General features: G+C 46.9%; 1 protein-coding gene across 1 annotated transcript; it reads left to right on the top strand.

The window, feature by feature from the left end:
• Positions 1–162: 162 nt before the first annotated feature.
• Positions 163–19,640, top strand: LOC130076359 (interleukin-17 receptor E; the record flags this gene model as incomplete). Its single annotated transcript, XM_056241421.1, has 13 exons — positions 163–274; positions 496–570; positions 1,847–1,995; positions 2,159–2,227; positions 2,329–2,395; positions 4,563–4,738; positions 6,402–6,449; positions 6,534–6,579; positions 6,650–6,804; positions 7,970–8,032; positions 8,870–8,915; positions 9,689–9,796; positions 18,777–19,640. Coding segments are annotated over 13 exons (1,956 nt in total), but the record flags the coding sequence as incomplete, so codon positions are not given.
• Positions 19,641–21,673: the final 2,033 nt, after the last annotated feature.

Here is a 21,673-nt window from a genome sequence, read left to right as displayed (position 1 = left end):
ACACACACACACCAGATTTAAGAACAACAAAGAAATCAACATTTAAATGCTTATTTGACAGATTTTCTGGTATTAAGTTTTTTTTGAGGGATGTTTTGAATTCCACTGAAGCTGTTTGCAGTGTTAGTAAGTGTGTGTGTGTGTGTGTGTGTCTCCCTCCAGTGGATCCTGAAGTACGGCTGTTTCCCGGTGCGGTTCGGCTCCACGGTCACAGTGTCCGTTCACAAAGACAGAGAGATTCTGATCCGTCAATCTCACACCGTCACACTCACAGGTCTCTCTCTCTCTCACACACACACACACACTCTCTCTCTCTCTCTCTCACAAAGACAGAGAGATTCTGATCCGTCAATCTCACACCGTCACACTCACAGGTCTCTCTCTCTCTCTCACACACACACACACACACACACACACACTCTCTCTCTCTAAAAATGTCCCAAATCTGCACCACAATACTGAAGTTCAGCATTTCTATGTGCTGTTTTTAACCAGATGATGATGTTCCAGTGCCTGAAGCCCGTGTCTCTGCGGACGACCGTGATAAACACTCAGGTGTCAAGCTCACAGGTCTCTCTCTCTCTCTCTCTCTCACTCTCTCTCTCTCTCTCTCTCTCTATATATATATATATATATATATACAGGGGTTAAAGTGGCCCGGAACGGTCCGGAACTGCGTCCCGGCACCTCAGATAAATTAATAAATAAATAGATTCATTAATCTCAACGAATCTCGTTGGTCCCGATATGGGCCGACCGACCGACCTCCCTTCCTCCCCGCTGAACGCGAGTGATTTACAAAGTGGTTGAGCGCGGTAAAGTTAGTTTTATATTTCGCCTTACATTTGTTTTCCCGAGCCACTGTTCTATAGGGTCTTACAAAGAGATCAATAGCAGGATTAGTTTTAACATTATGTAACCACTGTATATCGACATTAAATATTCGTTCAAAATCACCTACGTGCATTAATGCTGCATATTTATACCTGAGAATGCTTTGACGCGTTTGCACTGCGCATGATGAGGGAACGTCTGCCAATTCCACCAACTGTGTTAAACGTAGCCTATAATTTGTATTATTTAAAATTACTTTTCAAATTCCAAAGCTTGTAGAAGGTGGCAATACTGACCTGTAGCCTTGAGTAAATTAACTTGTATAAGAAAATGATTCATAAAACATAAATAACAGTTAAGCCTATGTTTACTTTCTTCACTGACACAGACGAAAATGAAAAGACTATCAGTCAAAGTTCAGCTTTAGGAGGGGAAGAAATAGGGCAGGATTAGGAGGCAGAAAAAGAAAGATGTAGATGAGGAGAGAGCAGGTATTGACAAAATAATCTAATGCCCACTCAATCACATGGTTTTAAAGCTATTTATTATCCTTTTTTTTTTGGCCTTCAAAAGTCTTAAATTGCCTAGCCCTAACCCCCAACCCCCTAAATACCTCTCATTTGAATGCACATGTCTGTGGGCGGGGCTGTGGATGATAATGTGGCCGGCGTGGCTACAGATTTTCGTCCCAGTGTTAAGCAATTTGTACTTCGTATTGTCATCATATCAGTGTAGATGGGCCAAAATAAAACCATTAAAATATCAAGTAAATGAGTGATACTTGGTGCCACAGCGATACTCTTGACCCAAAAAGTATTATTGCTATACCACGATACTCAATATGTTGTCCCACGGTGAGGCATTTTTCCCTGTTGCACCTACACAAAATATGAGGGTTCCCCCACCTGCCAAATCCCACTTTAACCACTGTATATATATATATATATAATATAAATGTCTAAAGTTTATTGAAGTTCTGCCAAATTGACTGCCTTGACGTGTGTGTTCCCAGATGCTGCGGATCCAGTGCCTGACGCCCGTGTCACTGCGGACGAGCATTATAAGCGCTTCACTGTACGGCTGGAAACGGACCGCATGGTGAAGATCAGCCTGTGCTACAAACACTCCTTCCGGGAGTGTGTGGGGTTTCATTTTCAGAAGGTGAGTGAAAGATTATAAAGAAATGAACCAAACCAAGAAGTAATTGCAACATTTTAAGGATTGTAATCCCTGTTTTGGAGCAAACGATCTCTGCCTCATCTTACATCATCGAGGAGTCGTGTGTGTGTGTGTGTGTGTGTGTGTGTGTGTGTGTGTGTTGCAGATCGATGCGGCTGTCCATCAAACCGTCAATCTGAGCTTCCCGTACCTGGTTCCGTGTGTGTGTGTGCAGGTGTGCTGCTCTTACACACTCTTCAAACGTCATTTCACATTTAATTTAGTTTTTTTCTAACAATAGTAATGTGTAACATCTGCATTATACTGTATTCACAGCTGTGGTTCACAGGCCCTGATGCCAGAAGAGTCACACACTGCCCTCTAAAGGAGAGAACACTGCCACGTGAGTCCGTGTGTGTGTGTGTGTGTGAGTGAGAGTCCGTGTCTGAGTGTGTCTGTGTGTGAGTGCGTGTGAGAGTGTGTGTGTGTGAGTGCGTGTGAGAGTGTTTGTGTGTGTCTGTGAGTGTGAGTAAGAGTCCGTGTCTGAGTGTGTCTGTGTGAGTGCGTGTGAGAGTGTGTGTGTGTGTGTGCACTTGTTTTTATTACATTGTGAGGACCAAATGTCCCCACAAGAATAGTAAAACGTGAAACCACCTACATTGTGAGGACTAGCCAATGGTCCCCACAAGGGAAATTGTGTGAGTGTGAGCGTCCGTGTCTGAGTGAGTGAGTGTGTGTGTGTGTGTGTGTGTAGAGTAAAGCGTGATCACTCAGGAGTGATGGTTGTGTTGGGTCAGTCAGTGTGTGTGTGTGTGTGTGTGTGTGTGTGTGTGTGTGTGTGTGTGTGTGTGTGTGTGTGTGTGTGTGTGTGTGTGTGTGTGTGTGTGTGTGTGTGTGTGTGTGTGTGTGTGTGTGTGTGTGTGTGTGTGTGTAGAGTGAAGCGTGATCACTCAGGAGTGATGGTTGTGTTGGGTTAGTGTGTGTGTGTGTGTGTGTGTGTGTGTCCGTGTCTGAGTGAGTGTGAGAGTCCGTGTGTGTGTGTGTGTGAGAGTCCGTGTCTGAGTGAGTGTGAGAGTCCGTGTGTGTGTGTGAGAGTCCGTGTCTGAGTGAGTGTGAGAGTCCGTGTGTGTGTGTGAGAGTCCGTGTCTGAGTGAGTGAGTGAGTGAGTGAGTGAGTGAGTGAGTGAGTGAGTGAGTGAGTGAGTGAGTGAGTGAGTGAGTGAGTGAGTGAGTGAGTGAGTGAGTGAGTGAGTGTGTGAGTGAGTGTGTGAGTGAGTGTGTGAGTGTGTGAGTGAGTGAGTGAGTGAGTGAGTGTGTGAGTGTGTGAGTGAGTGAGTGAGTGAGTGAGTGAGTGAGTGAGTGAGTGAGTGAGTGAGTGAGTGAGTGAGTGAGTGAGTGAGTGAGTGAGTGAGTGAGTGAGTGAGTGAGTGTCTGAGTGAGTGAGTGAGTGAGTGAGTGAGTGAGTGAGTGAGTGAGTGAGTGAGTGAGTGAGTGAGTGAGTGAGTGTGTGAGTGAGTGTGTGAGTGAGTGTGTGAGTGAGTGAGTGAGTGAGTGAGTGAGTGAGTGTGTGAGTGTGTGAGTGAGTGAGTGAGTGAGTGAGTGAGTGAGTGAGTGAGTGAGTGAGTGAGTGAGTGAGTGAGTGAGTGAGTGAGTGAGTGAGTGAGTGAGTGAGTGTGTGAGTGAGTGAGTGAGTGAGTGTGTGAGTGAGTGAGTGAGTGAGTGAGTGTAGAGTAAAGCGTGATCACTCAGGAGTGATGGTTGTGTTGGGTCAGTCAGTGTGTGTGTGGAGTGAAGCGTGATCACTCAGGAGTGATGGTTGTGTTGGGTTAGTGAGTGTGAGAGTCCATGTCTGAGTGTGAGTGTGTGTGCGAGTGCGTGTGTGTGTGTGTGTGAGAGTCCGTGTGTGTGTGTATTGTTCGAAGTCTCCACTGTAGAGTAAAGGTCTCTAACAGTATGCAGGTATTAGCAGTGTTTACATGCAAAGAAATAATCATTTTTTAATTTTAGTTAAAATTTTATTATTTTCCTTTGTATGTTTTTGACATTTTTATTAGTTTTGTTTGTTTTGCATTTTAAAAATGTCTATAGTTTTTATGAACGTTTTTGTTTTGTTTTAGTACATCAAGTTAAACTAAATGAAAATGAGAAATGTTGCATTGGCAACTATCTGAAATCAAAAAAGTTAAAGATTATGTATATTTTATTTCAGTTAATGTTTATTTTATATTTTTAGTTTAAGTAACTAAAACAAAATAAACAAACCCATAGACAGTTTTTTTTTGGTTTACTAAAATAACCCAGCAAAAAGCTCAGTGAAACATTTTCAAGATGACGGATGAAGTGACCATTATGAAATATTATAAGGGAACTTCTATATTTTTATTTTTGTGCATTTGATGCATGAGAAGCTCTACTTGCTGCAATGTAGAGTTTGGAATCAGTCACTTTTAAGGATAGGGAATAAAAGACTAGCGCTGCACGCCGAGTGTGATGATGTGTTTCTGATCGTGTGACCTCAGTGTGTGTGGGTCGTGTTTGCATGTGTGTGTGACGGCACTCGTCCTCCTGCAGGTGGCGCTGATATCTTGTCCTCCAGCTCAGCACGAGTCCTCGGCTCGGTTCTGCATTGGGAGCCTCTCTGTCCTGACGACCAATCAGATGTCTCGGCCTCTCTGTGCTGGCGAATCGGCACGCAGAACTCTGACTGTGTCCCCGCCCCCAACGCCACCCTCTACGGGACTAAACTGGTACTGACGAAACCGTGAACATCACGAGCAGGACCGTAGCTAGTGTGAACAGTCACATTTACATACTCACTCACTTTCAAACGGGTGTATGAAACAGTCGTTCATATGCAACAATCAGTGTTTAAACAGTAGTGTGGTATATTGTTGTCACATGACCTCATCATATTACATGTTTTGTGTAAAAATGACTTTTAACAGTTCAGTCAAATGAGTAAAATTATGCAATTAATTCCTCACACTTAAAATTCAATGTGAACTTGGTTGCACTGCATATACTGTAGGTTTAGTCAAAATAAGTATTTCATGCCCAGTATAATAATAATAATAATATTTTAAAACATTTTTAGAGCTGTGAAACGTTTAATCACGATTAATCACATCCGAAATAAAAGTTTGTGTTTACATAATATATGTGTGTGTGATGTGTATAATTATTTTTTATATATAAACACACACACATGCATGTATATATTTAAGAAAAATGTGTTATTTATATATAATATAAATGATGTATAAATATATATGCACTATATACATGCAAATATTTCTCAAATATACGTCATGCATGTGTGTGTGTGTGTGTGTATATATATATATATATATATATATATGTATATATATATATTTTAGGGCTGTCAAATGATTAATCGTGATTAATCACATCCAAAATAAAAGTTTTTTTTGGGTGCACTGTGTATAATTATTTTATATATATAAATACACACACATGCTTGTATATATTTAAGAAATATTTTCATGTATATACTGTATATAGATTTATATATAATTTATATTATATATAAATATAAATATTTTCTATATAAATAATATTTTTTTCTTAAATATACATGCATGTGTGTGTATTTATATATATATATATATATATATATATATATATATATATATATATATACAAAATAATTATACACAGTTCACCCACATATATTATGTAAAAAAAAAACTTTTATTTTGGATGTGATTAATCACGATTAATCATTTGACAGCCCTAAAATATATATATATATATGTATATATATATATACAAAATAATTAGACACAGTACACACACACATATATTATGTAAACACAAACTTTTGTTTTGGACTGCGATTAATCGTTACATCTAATATTTTTATATAATGCCTTTCATGACCTCAAGGTCGCTTTACAAAGACATAATACATAATCCAAGCGGAACAAACAATACCTACATAAACATGTGAAATGCCATACCTGACATAATAATAATAATAAATAAATAAAGGCATAAATAAATAAATATATGAAGAAATGTAAAAAACAAAAATACATAAATAAATATACAAAGAAATATTGCTATGTCTGAGGTAAAACACGCCCCCCTCATTAGCATACAGAGGAAGAAATGTAGAAATAAATAAATGTGGAAATAAATAAATGTTGACAAATGCATATGTACATAAATAAATGAAAAATAAATAAATGTGGAAAAAAATATATTTATACATGAATAAGGAAATAAAGGTATAAATACTAATTTATTTTACTTTTTTTTTACATTTCTTTGTATATATTTATTTATTTATTATTATGTCAGGTTTGGCATTCCATAAACAGGGACAAATAGAAGTGGGAAACACGGCAGATGCATATATATTCTGAATGCATTTTGCTTTTTCTACAGAAATATAACGTGTCTGCTGTAGATGAGCATCCTCAGATGTGTGTGAAGGTAACGCACGCTCCACCACACATCAGTGCATGATTAAAAGTGTGTGTGTGTTTCTCAGGTGTGCGTACTTTGTTTGTGTTGTAGTTTTCTCTGCACGGCAGCCAGCGAGTGTTCTGTCCCTTCGAGTCAGGTGAGCAGCGCTCATGTGTTAGCACGTCTCGTCTGTCCTCGGGTCTGAGTGTGTGTGTGATGTTCCTCAGAGAGCCGATCTCAGTGGAGTGTGACGGTGGTTCCCGGGTCTCTGCGTCTGCATGTGTACCTGACGTCTGACACCGCCGCCGCGTTCGCTGCGCAGCTCTGCGTCCGAGATGAAGACGCGTGTGTATCTCGAGGACACGTCACCTCGCGTCAGCTGGTTAGTGAGATTTAGCTTTTAGCTTTTTTTTTGAAAAGTCCCCCTGTAGTCAATGATTGTATCACTTAAAACTCATCTTTGATCACCAAAATGACATATTTAAACGTGTTTTCCTTCGTCATGCCTTAAAATATCTTGAATGTAACTCGACACCCTCGCCTCATTTAGTATGCGCGGTTCTATGAATATGCAAATGAGCCCCGCCTCCACTCACTCACTCAGCTCAGAGATCCACTGGTTGACGATCACACGTTGATCTGATTGGTTACAAGCTCGTTTGTGACGTCAGAAACACCAGCGATTTCAAACCGTGTTTTTGAGACTGTCTTTGGTTCACTGCAGTTTTAAGGAGGAAATACTCAGCAATGCTGTCGACTTATGAACTTACACATGGTGTGTCTTAAAACGCATTAATAACACCACATAGACACATAAACAACATTAAAAGCTGGATTTACACCACAGGGGGACTTTAAGATAGTGTGACTACATAGTATAACTATGTAAATATTTTTTTTATTTCAGGATTCTTTGATGAATAGAAAGTTCATAAGAACAGCATTTATCTGAAATTGAAAGCTTTTGTGACATTAAACACTACCGTTCAACAGTTTGGGGTCAGTAAGCAATTTTTTTTTTTTTCTGGGGGAAATAAATAAAATAAATCAATACTTTTATTAATCAGGGATGAATTAAATTGATCAAAAGTGACAGTAAAGACATTTATAATGTTACAAACGATTATATTTCAGATAAATGCTGTTCTTTTGAACTTTCTATTCATTAAAGAATCCTGAAAAAACTGTTTTCAACACTGATAATAATCATAAATGTTTCTTGAGCATCAAATCCTCATATTAGAGTGATTTCTGTAGGGTCATGTGACACTGAAGACTGGAGTAATGATGCTGAAAGCTCAGCTTTATCACAGGAATACATTTTACTATATATTAAAATAGAAAACAGTTATTTTAAATTGTCATAATATTTAACAGTAATAATGTTTTTTTGTGTGTATTTTTAATCAAATAAATGCAGCCTTGGTGAGCAGAAGAGACTTTAAAACATTAAAAATCTTCCCGATCAAAGCGTTTGACTGGTAGTGTATATAATCCTCTCTATATGTACTGTATAACCCTCCCTCCTGTAATGCTGGTCTGCTCAGGACGGGGGCGCCGCCGAGATGAGCCTGCGCTTCCCCTTCCTCTCATCAGGACTGTGTGTGCAGGTAACACTGGGTTTATAACACTGTTCATCACTACATATGGCACACTAGCACACGACTCGTATGACCCGCAGAGAACACTGCAATGTGTCCGAACTACAGGTGTGACGAGACCCTCGTGCCACGATTCCATACATATCACGATACTGAACTATTATATTACTGCGATACTCCAAGACACATGATGAAAGGTTGACAAAAAATGAACTTGATTTAAAATGCTAAATATGGCGTTACATTGGGTGTAAATGAATAGGTTTGGACTTGGTGCTGAAACCCAAAGCACAGGACAATAGAGACGCCAGAATAACAATATTCATGAATCTGTAGCTGAAAATACAGAATTATTTTAGATGAATATGCTTGAACTCTGACTAGATATATTTAAAATAATGTCGGCCACTTTATACTGGTAACATCAGATATTTGACATTATCAAGAGCCACAAATATTCCCCCACTGCATTATTATGCATTATATTCAACATTATATATAGTACAGCACAGTCAACATTTGAAGTGGATCAAAACCTTTCGTCAAAGTTATACATGTATTTTGAACAATACCCCAACTTTGATGAACTTGCTTGATCCACTTCAAATGTTGACTACTGTAGTTTAATGTAGTACTGACACTAAAACTCTGTAAACTTGACTTTTTTTCTCAAGCAGTAATTTTTATTTTAAGTTAAATATCTAAACAATTTTTTGTATTGCGATATATTGTTACACCCCTAGTCTAAACGAATCCGAAGTGAAAATATAAATGCAAAATGACAGTAGTGTTGTATGTGCTAAACAATATTCTTGTGTGTGTGTGTGTGTGTGTGTGTGTGTGTAGGTGTGGCGCTTGGATCTCCATGGAAGAAGAATAATCTGCCCTGACTGTAAGTACAAGTTGCACGATATTAAAGAAAAATGTGATGTTCGATATGCAAAACAATAATGCTTAAAGTGTGCAAAATATAATTTGAATATATATTTTAAAGATAATTTAAGTTTATAACCTACATACGTTTCTTTTTGTGACAAGAAAACACCCCTATATATATGGAGTTAATATTGTGCCATAATTAAACAAACAAATCCAGCATTTTGCAAACAAACTCGATCTGCTTTGCAAAGGAAAACTCGACTCGCAAACTAACAGAAAGCAATTTGAGCGAAAATGCAGTGGAGTAACACACATGCATTGTGTTTCGCAAATATAAATAAATGAGCCTAGATAATATTTAACAAATAAATACAAACAATCCTACAAATTGCAGTTTTGTAAAAAAGCAACATATGATGGCAGTGCTAATGTGGATTTCTGTCTAGATATGTAATAAACATGGTTTGTATTTATTTGTGAAATATGATCTAGGCTCATTTATTTATATTTGCAATACACAATGCATGTGTGTTACACTGCATTTTCGCTCAAATTGACCTTTGACCTTGCACATTGCTTCGTTTGTTTGCGAGTCGAGTTTTCCTTTGCAAAGCAGATCGAGTTTGTTTGCAAAATGCTGGATTTGTTTGTTTAATTATGGCACAATAATAACTCCATATATACATTTGCGATATTTCGATATATCGTGCAGCCCTAGCAAAAAACATCATCATGACTGGTGCACACTTGACATTAATATTCACGCTCACCCTGACCCGCTCTCAGTCACACACAGGCGATGGGGTCTCGTGATCGGCGCGTCTCTGACTCTCCTGACTCTCCTGTGTCTCCTGGTGTTCGTCACACGCTGGCTGATCAGAAGAAGCACATCAGGTCAGTCCACACACACTCCTGCCCACAGACACTCCTGCCCACAGACACTCCTGCCCACACACACTCCTGTGCACAGACACTCCTGCCCACAGACACTCCTGCCCACAGACACTCCTGCCCACAGACACACACTCCTGCCCACAGACACTCCTGTCCACACACACTCCTGTCCACAGACACTCCTGTCCACAGACACTCCTGCCCACACACACTCCTGTCCACACACTCCTGCCCACACACACTCCTGCCCACACACACTCCTGCCCACACACACTCCTGCCCACACACACTCCTGCCCACACACACTCCTGCCCACAGACACTCCTGCCCACAGACACTCCTGCCCACAGACACTCCTGTCCACACACACTCCTGCCCACAGACACTCCTGCCCACAGACACCCCTGCCCACAGACACTCCTGTCCACACACACTCCTGCCCACAGACACTCCTGCCCACAGACACTCCTGTCCACACACACTCCTGTCCACACACACTCCTGCCCACAGACACTCCTGCCCACAGACACTCCTGCCCACAGACACTCCTGCCCACAGACACTCCTGCCCACAGACACTCCTGCCCACAGACACTCCTGTCCACACACACTCCTGCCCACACACACTCCTGCCCACACACACTCCTGTCCACACACACTCCTGTCCACACACACTCCTGTCCACACACACTCCTGTCCACGAACACTCCTGTCCACACACACTCCTGCCCACACACACTCCTGCCCACAGACACTCCTGTCCACAGACACTCCTGTCCACAGACACTCCTGCCCACAGACACTCCTGCCCACAGACACTCCTGCCCACACACACTCCTGCCCACACACACTCCTGCCCACAGACACTCCTGCCCACAGACACTCCTGTCCACACACACTCCTGCCCAGACACACTCCTGCCCACAGACACTCCTGTCCACAGACACTCCTGTCCACAGACACTCCTGCCCACAGACACTCCTGCCCACAGACACTCCTGCCCACAGACACTCCTGCCCACAGACACTCCTGCCCACAGACACTCCTGCCCACAGACACTCCTGCCCACAGACACTCCTGCCCACAGACCCCCTTTGCCCACAGACACTCCTGTCCACAGACACTCCTGCCCACAGACACTCCTGTCCACACACCCTCCTGTCCACACACCCTCCTGTCCACAGACACTCCTGCCCACAGACACTCCTGTCCACAGACACTCCTGTCCACACACCCTCCTGTCCACAGACACTCCTGCCCACAGACACTCCTGCCCACAGACACTCCTGTCCACAGACACTCCTGTCCACAGACACTCCTGCCCACAGACACTCCTGCCCACAGACACTCCTGCCCACAGACACTCCTGTCCACACACCCTCCTGTCCACAGACACTCCTGTCCACAGACACTCCTGCCCACAGACACTCCTGTCCACACACCCTCCTGTCCACACACCCTCCTGTCCACAGACACTCCTGCCCACAGACACTCCTGTCCACAGACACTCCTGCCCACAGACACTCCTGTCCACAGACACTCCTGTCCACAGACACTCCTGTCCACAGACACTCCTGCCCACAGACACTCCTGCCCACAGACACTCCTGTCCACAGACACTCCTGCCCACAGACACTCCTGCCCACAGACACTCCTGCCCAAAGACACTCCTGTCCACAGACACTCCTGTCCACAGACACTCCTGTCCACAGACACTCCTGTCCACAGACACTCCTGCCCACAGACACTCCTGTCCACAGACACTCCTGTCCACACACCCTCCTGCCCACAGACACTCCTGCCCACAGACACTCCTGTCCACAGACACTCCTGTCCACAGACACTCCTGCCCACAGACACTCCTGCCCACAGACACTCCTGCCCACAGACACTCCTGTCCACACACCCTCCTGTCCACAGACACTCCTGTCCACAGACACTCCTGCCCACAGACACTCCTGTCCACACACCCTCCTGTCCACACACCCTCCTGTCCACAGACACTCCTGCCCACAGACACTCCTGCCCACAGACACTCCTGCCCACAGACACTCCTGTCCACAGACACTCCTGTCCACAGACACTCCTGCCCACAGACACTCCTGCCCACAGACACTCCTGCCCACAGACACTCCTGCCCACAGACACTCCTGTCCACAGACACTCCTGTCCACAGACACTCCTGTCCACAGACACTCCTGTCAACAGACACTCCTGTCCACAGACACTCCTGTCCACAGACACTCCTGTCCACAGACACGCCTGCCCACAGACACTCCTGCCCACAGACACTCCTGCCCACAGACACCCCTGCCCACAGACACTCCTGCCCACACACACTCCTGCCCACAGACAACCCTGCCCACAGACACTCCTGTCCACACACACTCCTGCCCACAGACACTCCTGCCCACAGACACTCCTGTCCACAGACACTCCTGCCCACAGACACTCCTGTCCACAGACACTCCTGTCCACACACACTCCTGTCCACACACACTCCTGTCCACACACACTCCTGCCCACAGACACTCCTGTCCACAGACACTCCTGTCCACACACACTCCTGTCCACGAACACTCCTGTCCACACACACTCCTGTCCACAGACACTCCTGTCCACAGACACTCCTGCCCACAGACACTCCTGCCCACAGACACTCCTGCCCACAGACACTCCTGCCCACAGACACTCCTGCCCACAGACACTCCTGTCCACACACACTCCTGTCCACACACACTCCTGCCCACAGACACTCCTGCCCACAGACACTCCTGTCCACGAACACTCCTGTCCACACACACTCCTGTCCACAGACACTCCTGTCCACAGACACTCCTGCCCACAGACACTCCTGCCCACAGACACTCCTGCCCACAGACACTCCTGTCCACAGACACTCCTGCCCACAGACACTCCTGCCCACAGACACTCTTGTCCACAGACACTCCTGCCCACAGACACTCCTGCCCACAGACACTCCTGCCCACAGACACTCCTGCCCACAGACACTCCTGCCCACAGACACTCCTGTCCACAGACACTCCTGCCCACAGACACTCCTGCCCACAGACACTCCTGCCCACAGACACTCCTGTCCACAGACACTCCTGTCCACAGACACTCCTGTCCACAGACACTCCTGTCAACAGACACTCCTGTCAACAGACACTCCTGTCCACAGACACTCCTGCCCACAGACACTCCTGCCCACAGACACCCCTGCCCACAGACACCCCTGCCCACACACACTCCTGCCCACAGACAACCCTGCCCACAGACACTCCTGTCCACACACACTCCTGCCCACAGACACTCCTGCCCACAGACACTCCTGCCCACAGACACTCCTGTCCACAGACACTCCTGCCCACAGACACTCCTGCCCACAGACACCCCTGCCCACAGACACTCCTGCCCACATACACTCCTGCCCACAGACACTCCTGTCCACAGACACTCCTGTCCACACACACTCCTGCCCACAGACACTCCTGCCCACAGACACTCCTGCCCACAGACACTCCTGCCCACAGACACTCCTGTCCACAGACACTCCTGCCCACACACACTCCTGCCCACAGACACTCCTGTCCACAGACACTCCTGTCCACAGACACTCCTGCCCACACACCCTCCTGCCCACAGACACTCCTGCCCACAGACACTCCTGCCCACAGACACTCCTGCCCACAGACACTCCTGCCCACAGACACTCCTGTCCACAGACACTCCTGCCCACACACACTCCTGTCCACACACACTCCTGTCCACAGACACTCCTGCCCACAGACACTCCTGTCCACAGACACTCCTGCCCACAGACACTCCTGCCCACAGACACTCCTGCCCACAGACACTCCTGTCCACAGACACTCCTGTCCACAGACACTCCTGCCCACAGACACCCCTGCCCACAGACACTCCTGCCCACACACACTCCTGCCCACAGACACTCCTGCCCACAGACACCCCTGCCCACAGACACTCCTGCCCACAGACACCCCTGCCCACAGACACTCCTGCCCACAGACACTCCTGTCCACAGACACTCCTGTCCACAGACACTCCTGTCCACACACACTCCTGTCCACAGACACTCCTGCCCACAGACACTCCTGCCCACAGACACTCCTGTCCACAGACACTCCTGTCCACAGACACTCCTGTCCACAGACACTCCTGCCCACAGACACTCCTGTCCACAGACACTCCTGCCCACACACCCTCCTGTCCACAGACACTCCTGCCCACAGACACTCCTGCCCACAGACACTCCTGCCCACAGACACTCCTGCCCACAGACACTCCTGCCCACACACACTCCTGCCCACACACACTCCTGCCCACAGACACCCCTGCCCACAGACACCCCTGCCCACAGACACCCCTGCCCACAGACACTCCTGCCCACAGACACTCCTGTCCACAGACACTCCTGTCCACAGACACTCCTGTCCACACACACTCCTGTCCACAGACACTCCTGTCCACAGACACTCCTGCCCACAGACACTCCTGTCCACAGACACTCCTGTCCACAGACACTCCTGCCCACAGACACTCCTGTCCACAGACACTCCTGCCCACACACCCTCCTGTCCACAGACACTCCTGCCCACAGACACTCCTGCCCACAGACACTCCTGCCCACAGACACTCCTGCCCACAGACACTCCTGCCCACAGACACTCCTGCCCACACACACTCCTGCCCACACACACTCCTGTCCACACACACTCCTGTCCACAGACACTCCTGCCCACAGACACTCCTGTCCACAGACACTCCTGTCCACAGACACTCCTGCCCACAGACACTCCTGTCCACAGACACTCCTGTCCACAGACACTCCTGCCCACAGACACTCCTGCCCACAGACACTCCTGCCCACAGACACTCCTGTCCACAGACACTCCTGCCCACAGACACTCCTGTCCACACACACTCCTGTCCACACACACTCCTGTCCACAGACACTCCTGCCCACAGACACTCCTGTCCACAGACACTCCTGTCCACAGACACTCCTGCCCACAGACACTCCTGCCCACAGACACTCCTGCCCACAGACACTCCTGTCCACAGACACTCCTGTCCACAGACACTCCTGCCCACAGACACCCCTGCCCACAGACACTCCTGCCCACACACACTCCTGCCCACAGACACCCCTGCCCACAGACACTCCTGCCCACAGACACCCCTGCCCACAGACACTCCTGTCCACAGACACTCCTGTCCACAGACACTCCTGCCCACAGACACTCCTGCCCACAGACACTCCTGCCCACAGACACTCCTGCCCACACACACCCCTGCCCACAGACACTCCTGTCCACAGACACTCCTGTCCACAGACACCCCTGCCCACAGACACTCCTGCCCACAGACACCCCTGCCCACAGACACTCCTGCCCACAGACACTCCTGCCCACAGACACCCCTGCCCACAGACACTCCTGCCCACAGACACTCCTGTCCACAGACACCCCTGCCCACAGACACTCCTGTCCACAGACACTCCTGTCCACAGACACTCCTGCCCACAGACACCCCTGCCCACAGACACTCCTGCCCACACACACTCCTGCCCACAGACACCCCTGCCCACAGACACTCCTGCCCACAGACACCCCTGCCCACAGACACTCCTGTCCACAGACACTCCTGTCCACAGACACTCCTGCCCACAGACACCCCTGCCCACAGACACTCCTGCCCACACACACTCCTGCCCACAGACACCCCTGCCCACAGACACTCCTGCCCACAGACACCCCTGCCCACAGACACTCCTGTCCACAGACACTCCTGTCCACAGACACTCCTGCCCACAGACACTCCTGCCCACAGACACTCCTGCCCACAGACACTCCTGCCCACACACACTCCTGCCCACACACACTCCTGCCCACACACACTCCTGTCCACACACACTCCTGTCCACAGACACTCCTGCCCACAGACACTCCTGTCCACAGACACTCCTGTCCACAGACACTCCTGCCCACAGACACTCCTGCCCACAGACACTCCTGTCCACAGACACTCCTGTCCACAGACACTCCTGCCCACAGACACTCCTGCCCACAGACACTCCTGCCCACAGACACTCCTGCCCACAGACACTCCTGCCCACAGACACTCCTGCCCACAGACACTCCTGTCCACAGACACTCCTGCCCACAGACACTCCTGTCCACACACACTCCTGTCCACACACACTCCTGTCCACAGACACTCCTGCCCACAGACACTCCTGTCCACAGACACTCCTGTCCACAGACACTCCTGCCCACAGACACTCCTGCCCACAGACACTCCTGCCCACAGACACTCCTGCCCACAGACACTCCTGTCCACAGACACTCCTGTCCACAGACACTCCTGCCCACAGACACCCCTGCCCACAGACACTCCTGCCCACACACACTCCTGCCCACAGACACCCCTGCCCACAGACACTCCTGCCCACAGACACCCCTGCCCACAGACACTCCTGTCCACAGACACTCCTGTCCACAGACACTCCTGCCCACAGACACTCCTGTCCACAGACACTCCTGCCCACAGACACTCCTGTCCACAGACACCCCTGCCCACAGACACTCCTGCCCACACACACTCCTGCCCACAGACACCCCTGCCCACAGACACTCCTGCCCACAGACACCCCTGCCCACAGACACTCCTGTCCACAGACACTCCTGTCCACAGACACTCCTGTCCACAGACACTCCTGCCCACAGACACCCCTGCCCACAGACACTCCTGCCCACAGACACTCCTGCCCACAGACACTCCTGCCCACAGACACTCCTGTCCACAGACACTCCTGTCCACAGACACTCCTGTCCACACACACTCCTGTCCACAGACACTCCTGTCCACAGACACTCCTGCCCACAGACACTCCTGTCCACAGACACTCCTGTCCACAGACACTCCTGTCCACACACACTCCTGTCCACACACACTCCTGTCCACAGACACTCCTGTCCACACACACTCCTGCCCACAGACACTCCTGTCCACAGACACTCCTGCCCACAGACACTCTTGCCCACAGACACTCCTGTCCACAGACACTCCTGTCCACAGACACTCCTGTCCACACACACTCCTGTCCACAGACACTCCTGTCCACAGACACTCCTGCCCACAGACACTCCTGCCCACAGACACTCCTGCCCACAGACACTCCTGTCCACAGACACTCCTGTCCACAGACACTCCTGTCCACAGACACTCCTGCCCACAGACACTCCTGTCCACAGACACTCCTGCCCACACACCCTCCTGTCCACAGACACTCCTGCCCACAGACACTGCCACAGACACTCCTGCCCACAGACACTCCTGCCCACAGACACTCCTGCCCACATACACTCCTGCCCACACACACTCCTGTCCACACACACTCCTGTCCACACACACTCCTGTCCACACACACTCCTGCCCACAGACACTCCTGCCCACACACACTCCTGTCCACACACACTCCTGTCCACACACACTCCTGTCCACACACACTCCTGTCCACACACACTCCTGCCCACAGACACTCCTGCCCACAGACATGTCTATGCAAGATGGAGTTATAGTAAAATACTTGGTAACACTAAGGTTTCTTAGTTAACTACTTTAGTTAACATGAACTAAGTATGAACAATACTTCTACAGCATTTATTAATCTTAGTTAATTTCATTTCAACATTTACATATGTTATTAAAATCAAAAGTTGTATTAGTTAACATTAGTTAATACACTGTGAACTAACATGAACTAACAATGAACAGCTGGATTTTTATTAACTAACATTAGCAAAGAAAATTAAATACCGTAACAAATGTATCGCTCACGTTAGGTAATAGATTAACTGATGAAACTTATTGTAAAGTTTTACCAAATATGTGAACCGGGTGTGTATTCAGGTAGTTATCCATGAATCTGTCCACAGTTTAACTAACTTAATTAGAGATTCTCCTAAAACTGTCTCTCCACCATGTAGAGCTGAAAGAGGACACACTCTTACTTTAATTCCTGTTACAGCGTCAATGCTGAGAGTAAACATTCCTCAAAGCATCGGATGAAAAAATAGTAAAATAATCCCACTTTCCCACACACAAAATAATCCCAGATATGGCAACACTGTACCACAATGGAAAATGGTCAAAGTAGTTTTTCTATAATATTATGATTTTCTTTTTCTATTTAAATGCACATTTCTTTTAGAAATGTATAGATTTATATACTTGGAACTCATGCAAACCAAAGAAAAAGTAGATCCCAATCATTTGGCTAACTCGTCCTTAATCTCATCACATGGAAGAGCAACTATTGCTTTTTCCGTAAAATATCGCTGTATTCCTTTTCTGAAATGAAGAAATCAATTTGTTATTTATACATGCATATAACTATACTACAATAAACACTTCAAATAAATAAAAAACTGCAATCATATTGTTGATGCCACTACCTATAAAAGAATCCCAATGGGGACATACATTACAGCAATTCCACTGTGGTACAGCGTTGCCATGTGGAAACATTGATATTTTCTCAATTTACAATAAAATTATGTTAGACAAAGTGGATTTGTGAATGAAAATATCTATTTTATAAATTTCTATAAATATTTACTTATAAAAGATGCTGCAAGTTTATTATTATTGCCGGAGTCTCTGAAGCTCGCGTAAAAGCTCCCTCTTTTGAACGGAGGCGGAGCTGCAGCTCATTTGCATTTAAAGGGACACGCACAAAAACTGCATGCTTTTACTCACCCAAAAAGGGGCAAATTTGCCAAGCTATAATAAATGATCTGGGGGGATTTTGAGCTGAAATTTCAGACACATTCTGAAGACGCCAGAGACTAATATTACATCTTGTGATCTTGTGAAAAGGGGCATAATATGTCACCTTTAAAATGCTTTAATGCTGTGTTAGAAAGGATAATTATATGTCTTTCTTTCCTCAGTGTGGCGTAGCGCTGACCGACGCCCCGTGCTGCTTGTGTGCTCATCTAACACCTCAACACATGTCTCTGCAGTGTGCAGTTTGGCCTCCGGCCTGCAGGGGGAGCTGTGTATGGACGTCAGGCTGGCGCAGTGGATGCAGTGCCAACCACAATCCTCTCTGGCTCAGCTGGGACCCGTGCCGTGGCTGTATGGTCAGTGTCGGGCCGTTCAGAAGGCCGGCGGGCTCGTCCTGATTGCCTGGAGCCCTGACGCACATCGGGCTTATCTAAGATGGAGGAACAGCGAAGGAAAGGCTAAGTTCAGTGCTGTTGAAGAAGAAGAAGAAGAAGAAGAGGAAGAAGCAGAAGAGGAAGAATGCATGGAGAAACCAATTGAGTTGTCGTGCATCACGGCTCCTGTGTTTAACGCTGCGCTGTCCTGTCTGTTGATGGGAATACGCAGCGATGGCTACGCTCAGGGATTCAGGCTAGTTAGCTTCCAGAACAACAACAGTAACACTTTCATCCCAAAACGGCTCCGGTGTGTCCGGAAGTACTGCCTCCCGAAGGACCTTTCGTCTTTAATACACGACCTGACCGGCTCAAACACTAGATGGCGATGTTGGCCACGTCTTCTGTCCAAAGCGCTGTCGTTCTTCATGTCTCGGCAGCTCGCGCCGACGCTAGCGGCGAAGCTTCCCGTGCCGACCGACAGCCCTAAACTCGTTCCTGGCTTCTCACGGAAAGTAACTAAGCGAAAGACGTGGAGGCAAAAGAAGCGCAGAAGTAAAGTCGTAACATCGTGCTTGTCCGGAAAAGGGAGTTGGAAGAAAAAGACTGCGCCAGAGCCAATGAATTCGTAGTATGTATTGGCAACATAGTGCAAAAAAATATTGTCACCCGTTGGTTTCTGAAGAGCATTTTTGAAGCCTAAAGTGGGCGGAGCCGGCCGTCGCCATCTTGGTAGCGCGTCACTCCCGGATAAACGAAAATGGGCAGCGAGACGGATTAGCTGAGGTGACGTGACGCTAACAGACAGCAGACAAGCGCTAGTAGTGACATCAGCGGCAATCCACCTGTCACTCAAGAGGCCACGCCCTTAATTATGCAGAACTTTAAGGCTTAATATAATTTTAACGGATGAGTTATAAAACAATTCACCCCCCTCACTGTTGTCATGAAGGGTAAAATTAGTTATAAAGACCAAAACCACTTTTTGCACCAGACTGTAAACATATATTTTTTTCTGCTGTAAAGTTGGGCATTTTAACATGGGGGTCTATGGGATTGACTCTCTTTTGAAGCCTGTCTCTAGTGGCCAGTCGATGAATTGCAGTTTAAATCACTTCAGTGCTGGATTCAAGAGAGAGACTGGAAGGTTGCCGCTTGGTCGGCACACAGAAGGAATGAGAAACTTTCAGACTGATCAAAGCAAAGGTGATTCAGACAGAGTCACCTGCCGATTTCAATGCAACATCACAGTCCGTCCAGCAGGGGGACATTAAACATTCTCACAGCGAAGTACGGTTTTCATTCTTCGCTTAGGAATGAAAAGAAGTTTGAAATACCTTTGCATCTGATCATAGTGATGTGGATATGTTTGCACCAGCTCTGCAATTCAGTCACGTCACGTTTATTCATACAGCACTTTATACAATAGATTGCTTTAAAGCAACAGCTTTACAGTATTAAACATGAAAAACAGTGTCAATGACGCTTTCAATTAGAATTACAACTTCAGTTTCTTCTATAAAGCAGCTTTCAGTGTGTTCATGTTTTCACTCACATCTGACCTCAATGGACTGAACAGAAGAAATTAATCTGAGACAATTTACACCTCAAAGAAGGTGGGGCCTCTGAGCCACAGCCACCTATTACATCATCACCACTGACCAATAGGAGTTCAAAGGTGTTTACCAGCTGGAGTGAATTTTAGCTGTAGCCAAAGCAAGTGGCAGCAGATCAAGTATCAATCATCGCATCCATATATATATATATATATATATATATATATATATATATATATATATATATATATATATATATACACTCACCGGCCACTTTATTAGGTACCCCATGCTAGTAACGGGTTGGACCCCCTTTTGCCTTCAGAACTGCCTCAATTCTTCGTGGCATAGATTCAACAAGGTGCTGGAAGCATTCCTCAGGGAGTTTGGTCCATATTGACATGATGGCATCACACAGTTGCCGCAGATTTGTCGGCTGCACATCCATGATGCGAATCTCCCGTTCCACCACATCCCAAAGATGCTCTATTGGGTTGAGATCTGGTGACTGTGGAGGCCATTTTAGTACAGTGAACTCATTGTCATGTTCAAGAAACCAATTTGAAATGATTCGAGCTTTGTGACATGGTGGAAGTAGCCATCAGAGGATGGGTACATGGTGGCCATAAAGGGATGGACATGGTCAGAAACAATGCTCAGGTAGGCCGTGGCATTTAAACGATGCCCAATTGGCACTAAGGGGCCTAAAGTGTGCCAAGAAAACATCCCCCACACCATTACACCACCACCACCAGCCTGCACAGTGGTAACAAGGCATGATGGTTCCATGTTCTCATTCTGTTTACGCCAAATTCTGACTCTAACATCTGAATGTCTCAACAGAAATCAAGACTCATCAGACCAGGCAACATTTTTCCAGTCTTCAACTGTTGCAAATTGTAGCCTCTTTTTCCTATTTGTAGTGGAGATGAGTGGTACCCGGTGGAGTCTTCTGCTGTTGTAGCCCATCCGCCTCAAGGTTGTGCGTGTTGTGGCTTCACAAATGCTTTGCTGCATACCTCGGTTGTAACGAGTGGTTATTTCAGTCACTGTTGCCCTTCTATCAGCTCGAACCAGTCTGGCCATTCTCCTCTGACCTCTGGCATCAACAAGGCATTTCCGCCCACAGAA

This window comes from Rhinichthys klamathensis, unplaced genomic scaffold (genome assembly GCF_029890125.1).
Source record: "Rhinichthys klamathensis goyatoka isolate OS25496 unplaced genomic scaffold, OSU_Roscu_1.1 h1tg000640l_1, whole genome shotgun sequence".
Lineage (NCBI taxonomy): Eukaryota > Metazoa > Chordata > Actinopteri > Cypriniformes > Leuciscidae > Rhinichthys > Rhinichthys klamathensis.
This window is presented reverse-complemented; position numbering and strand designations above follow the sequence as displayed.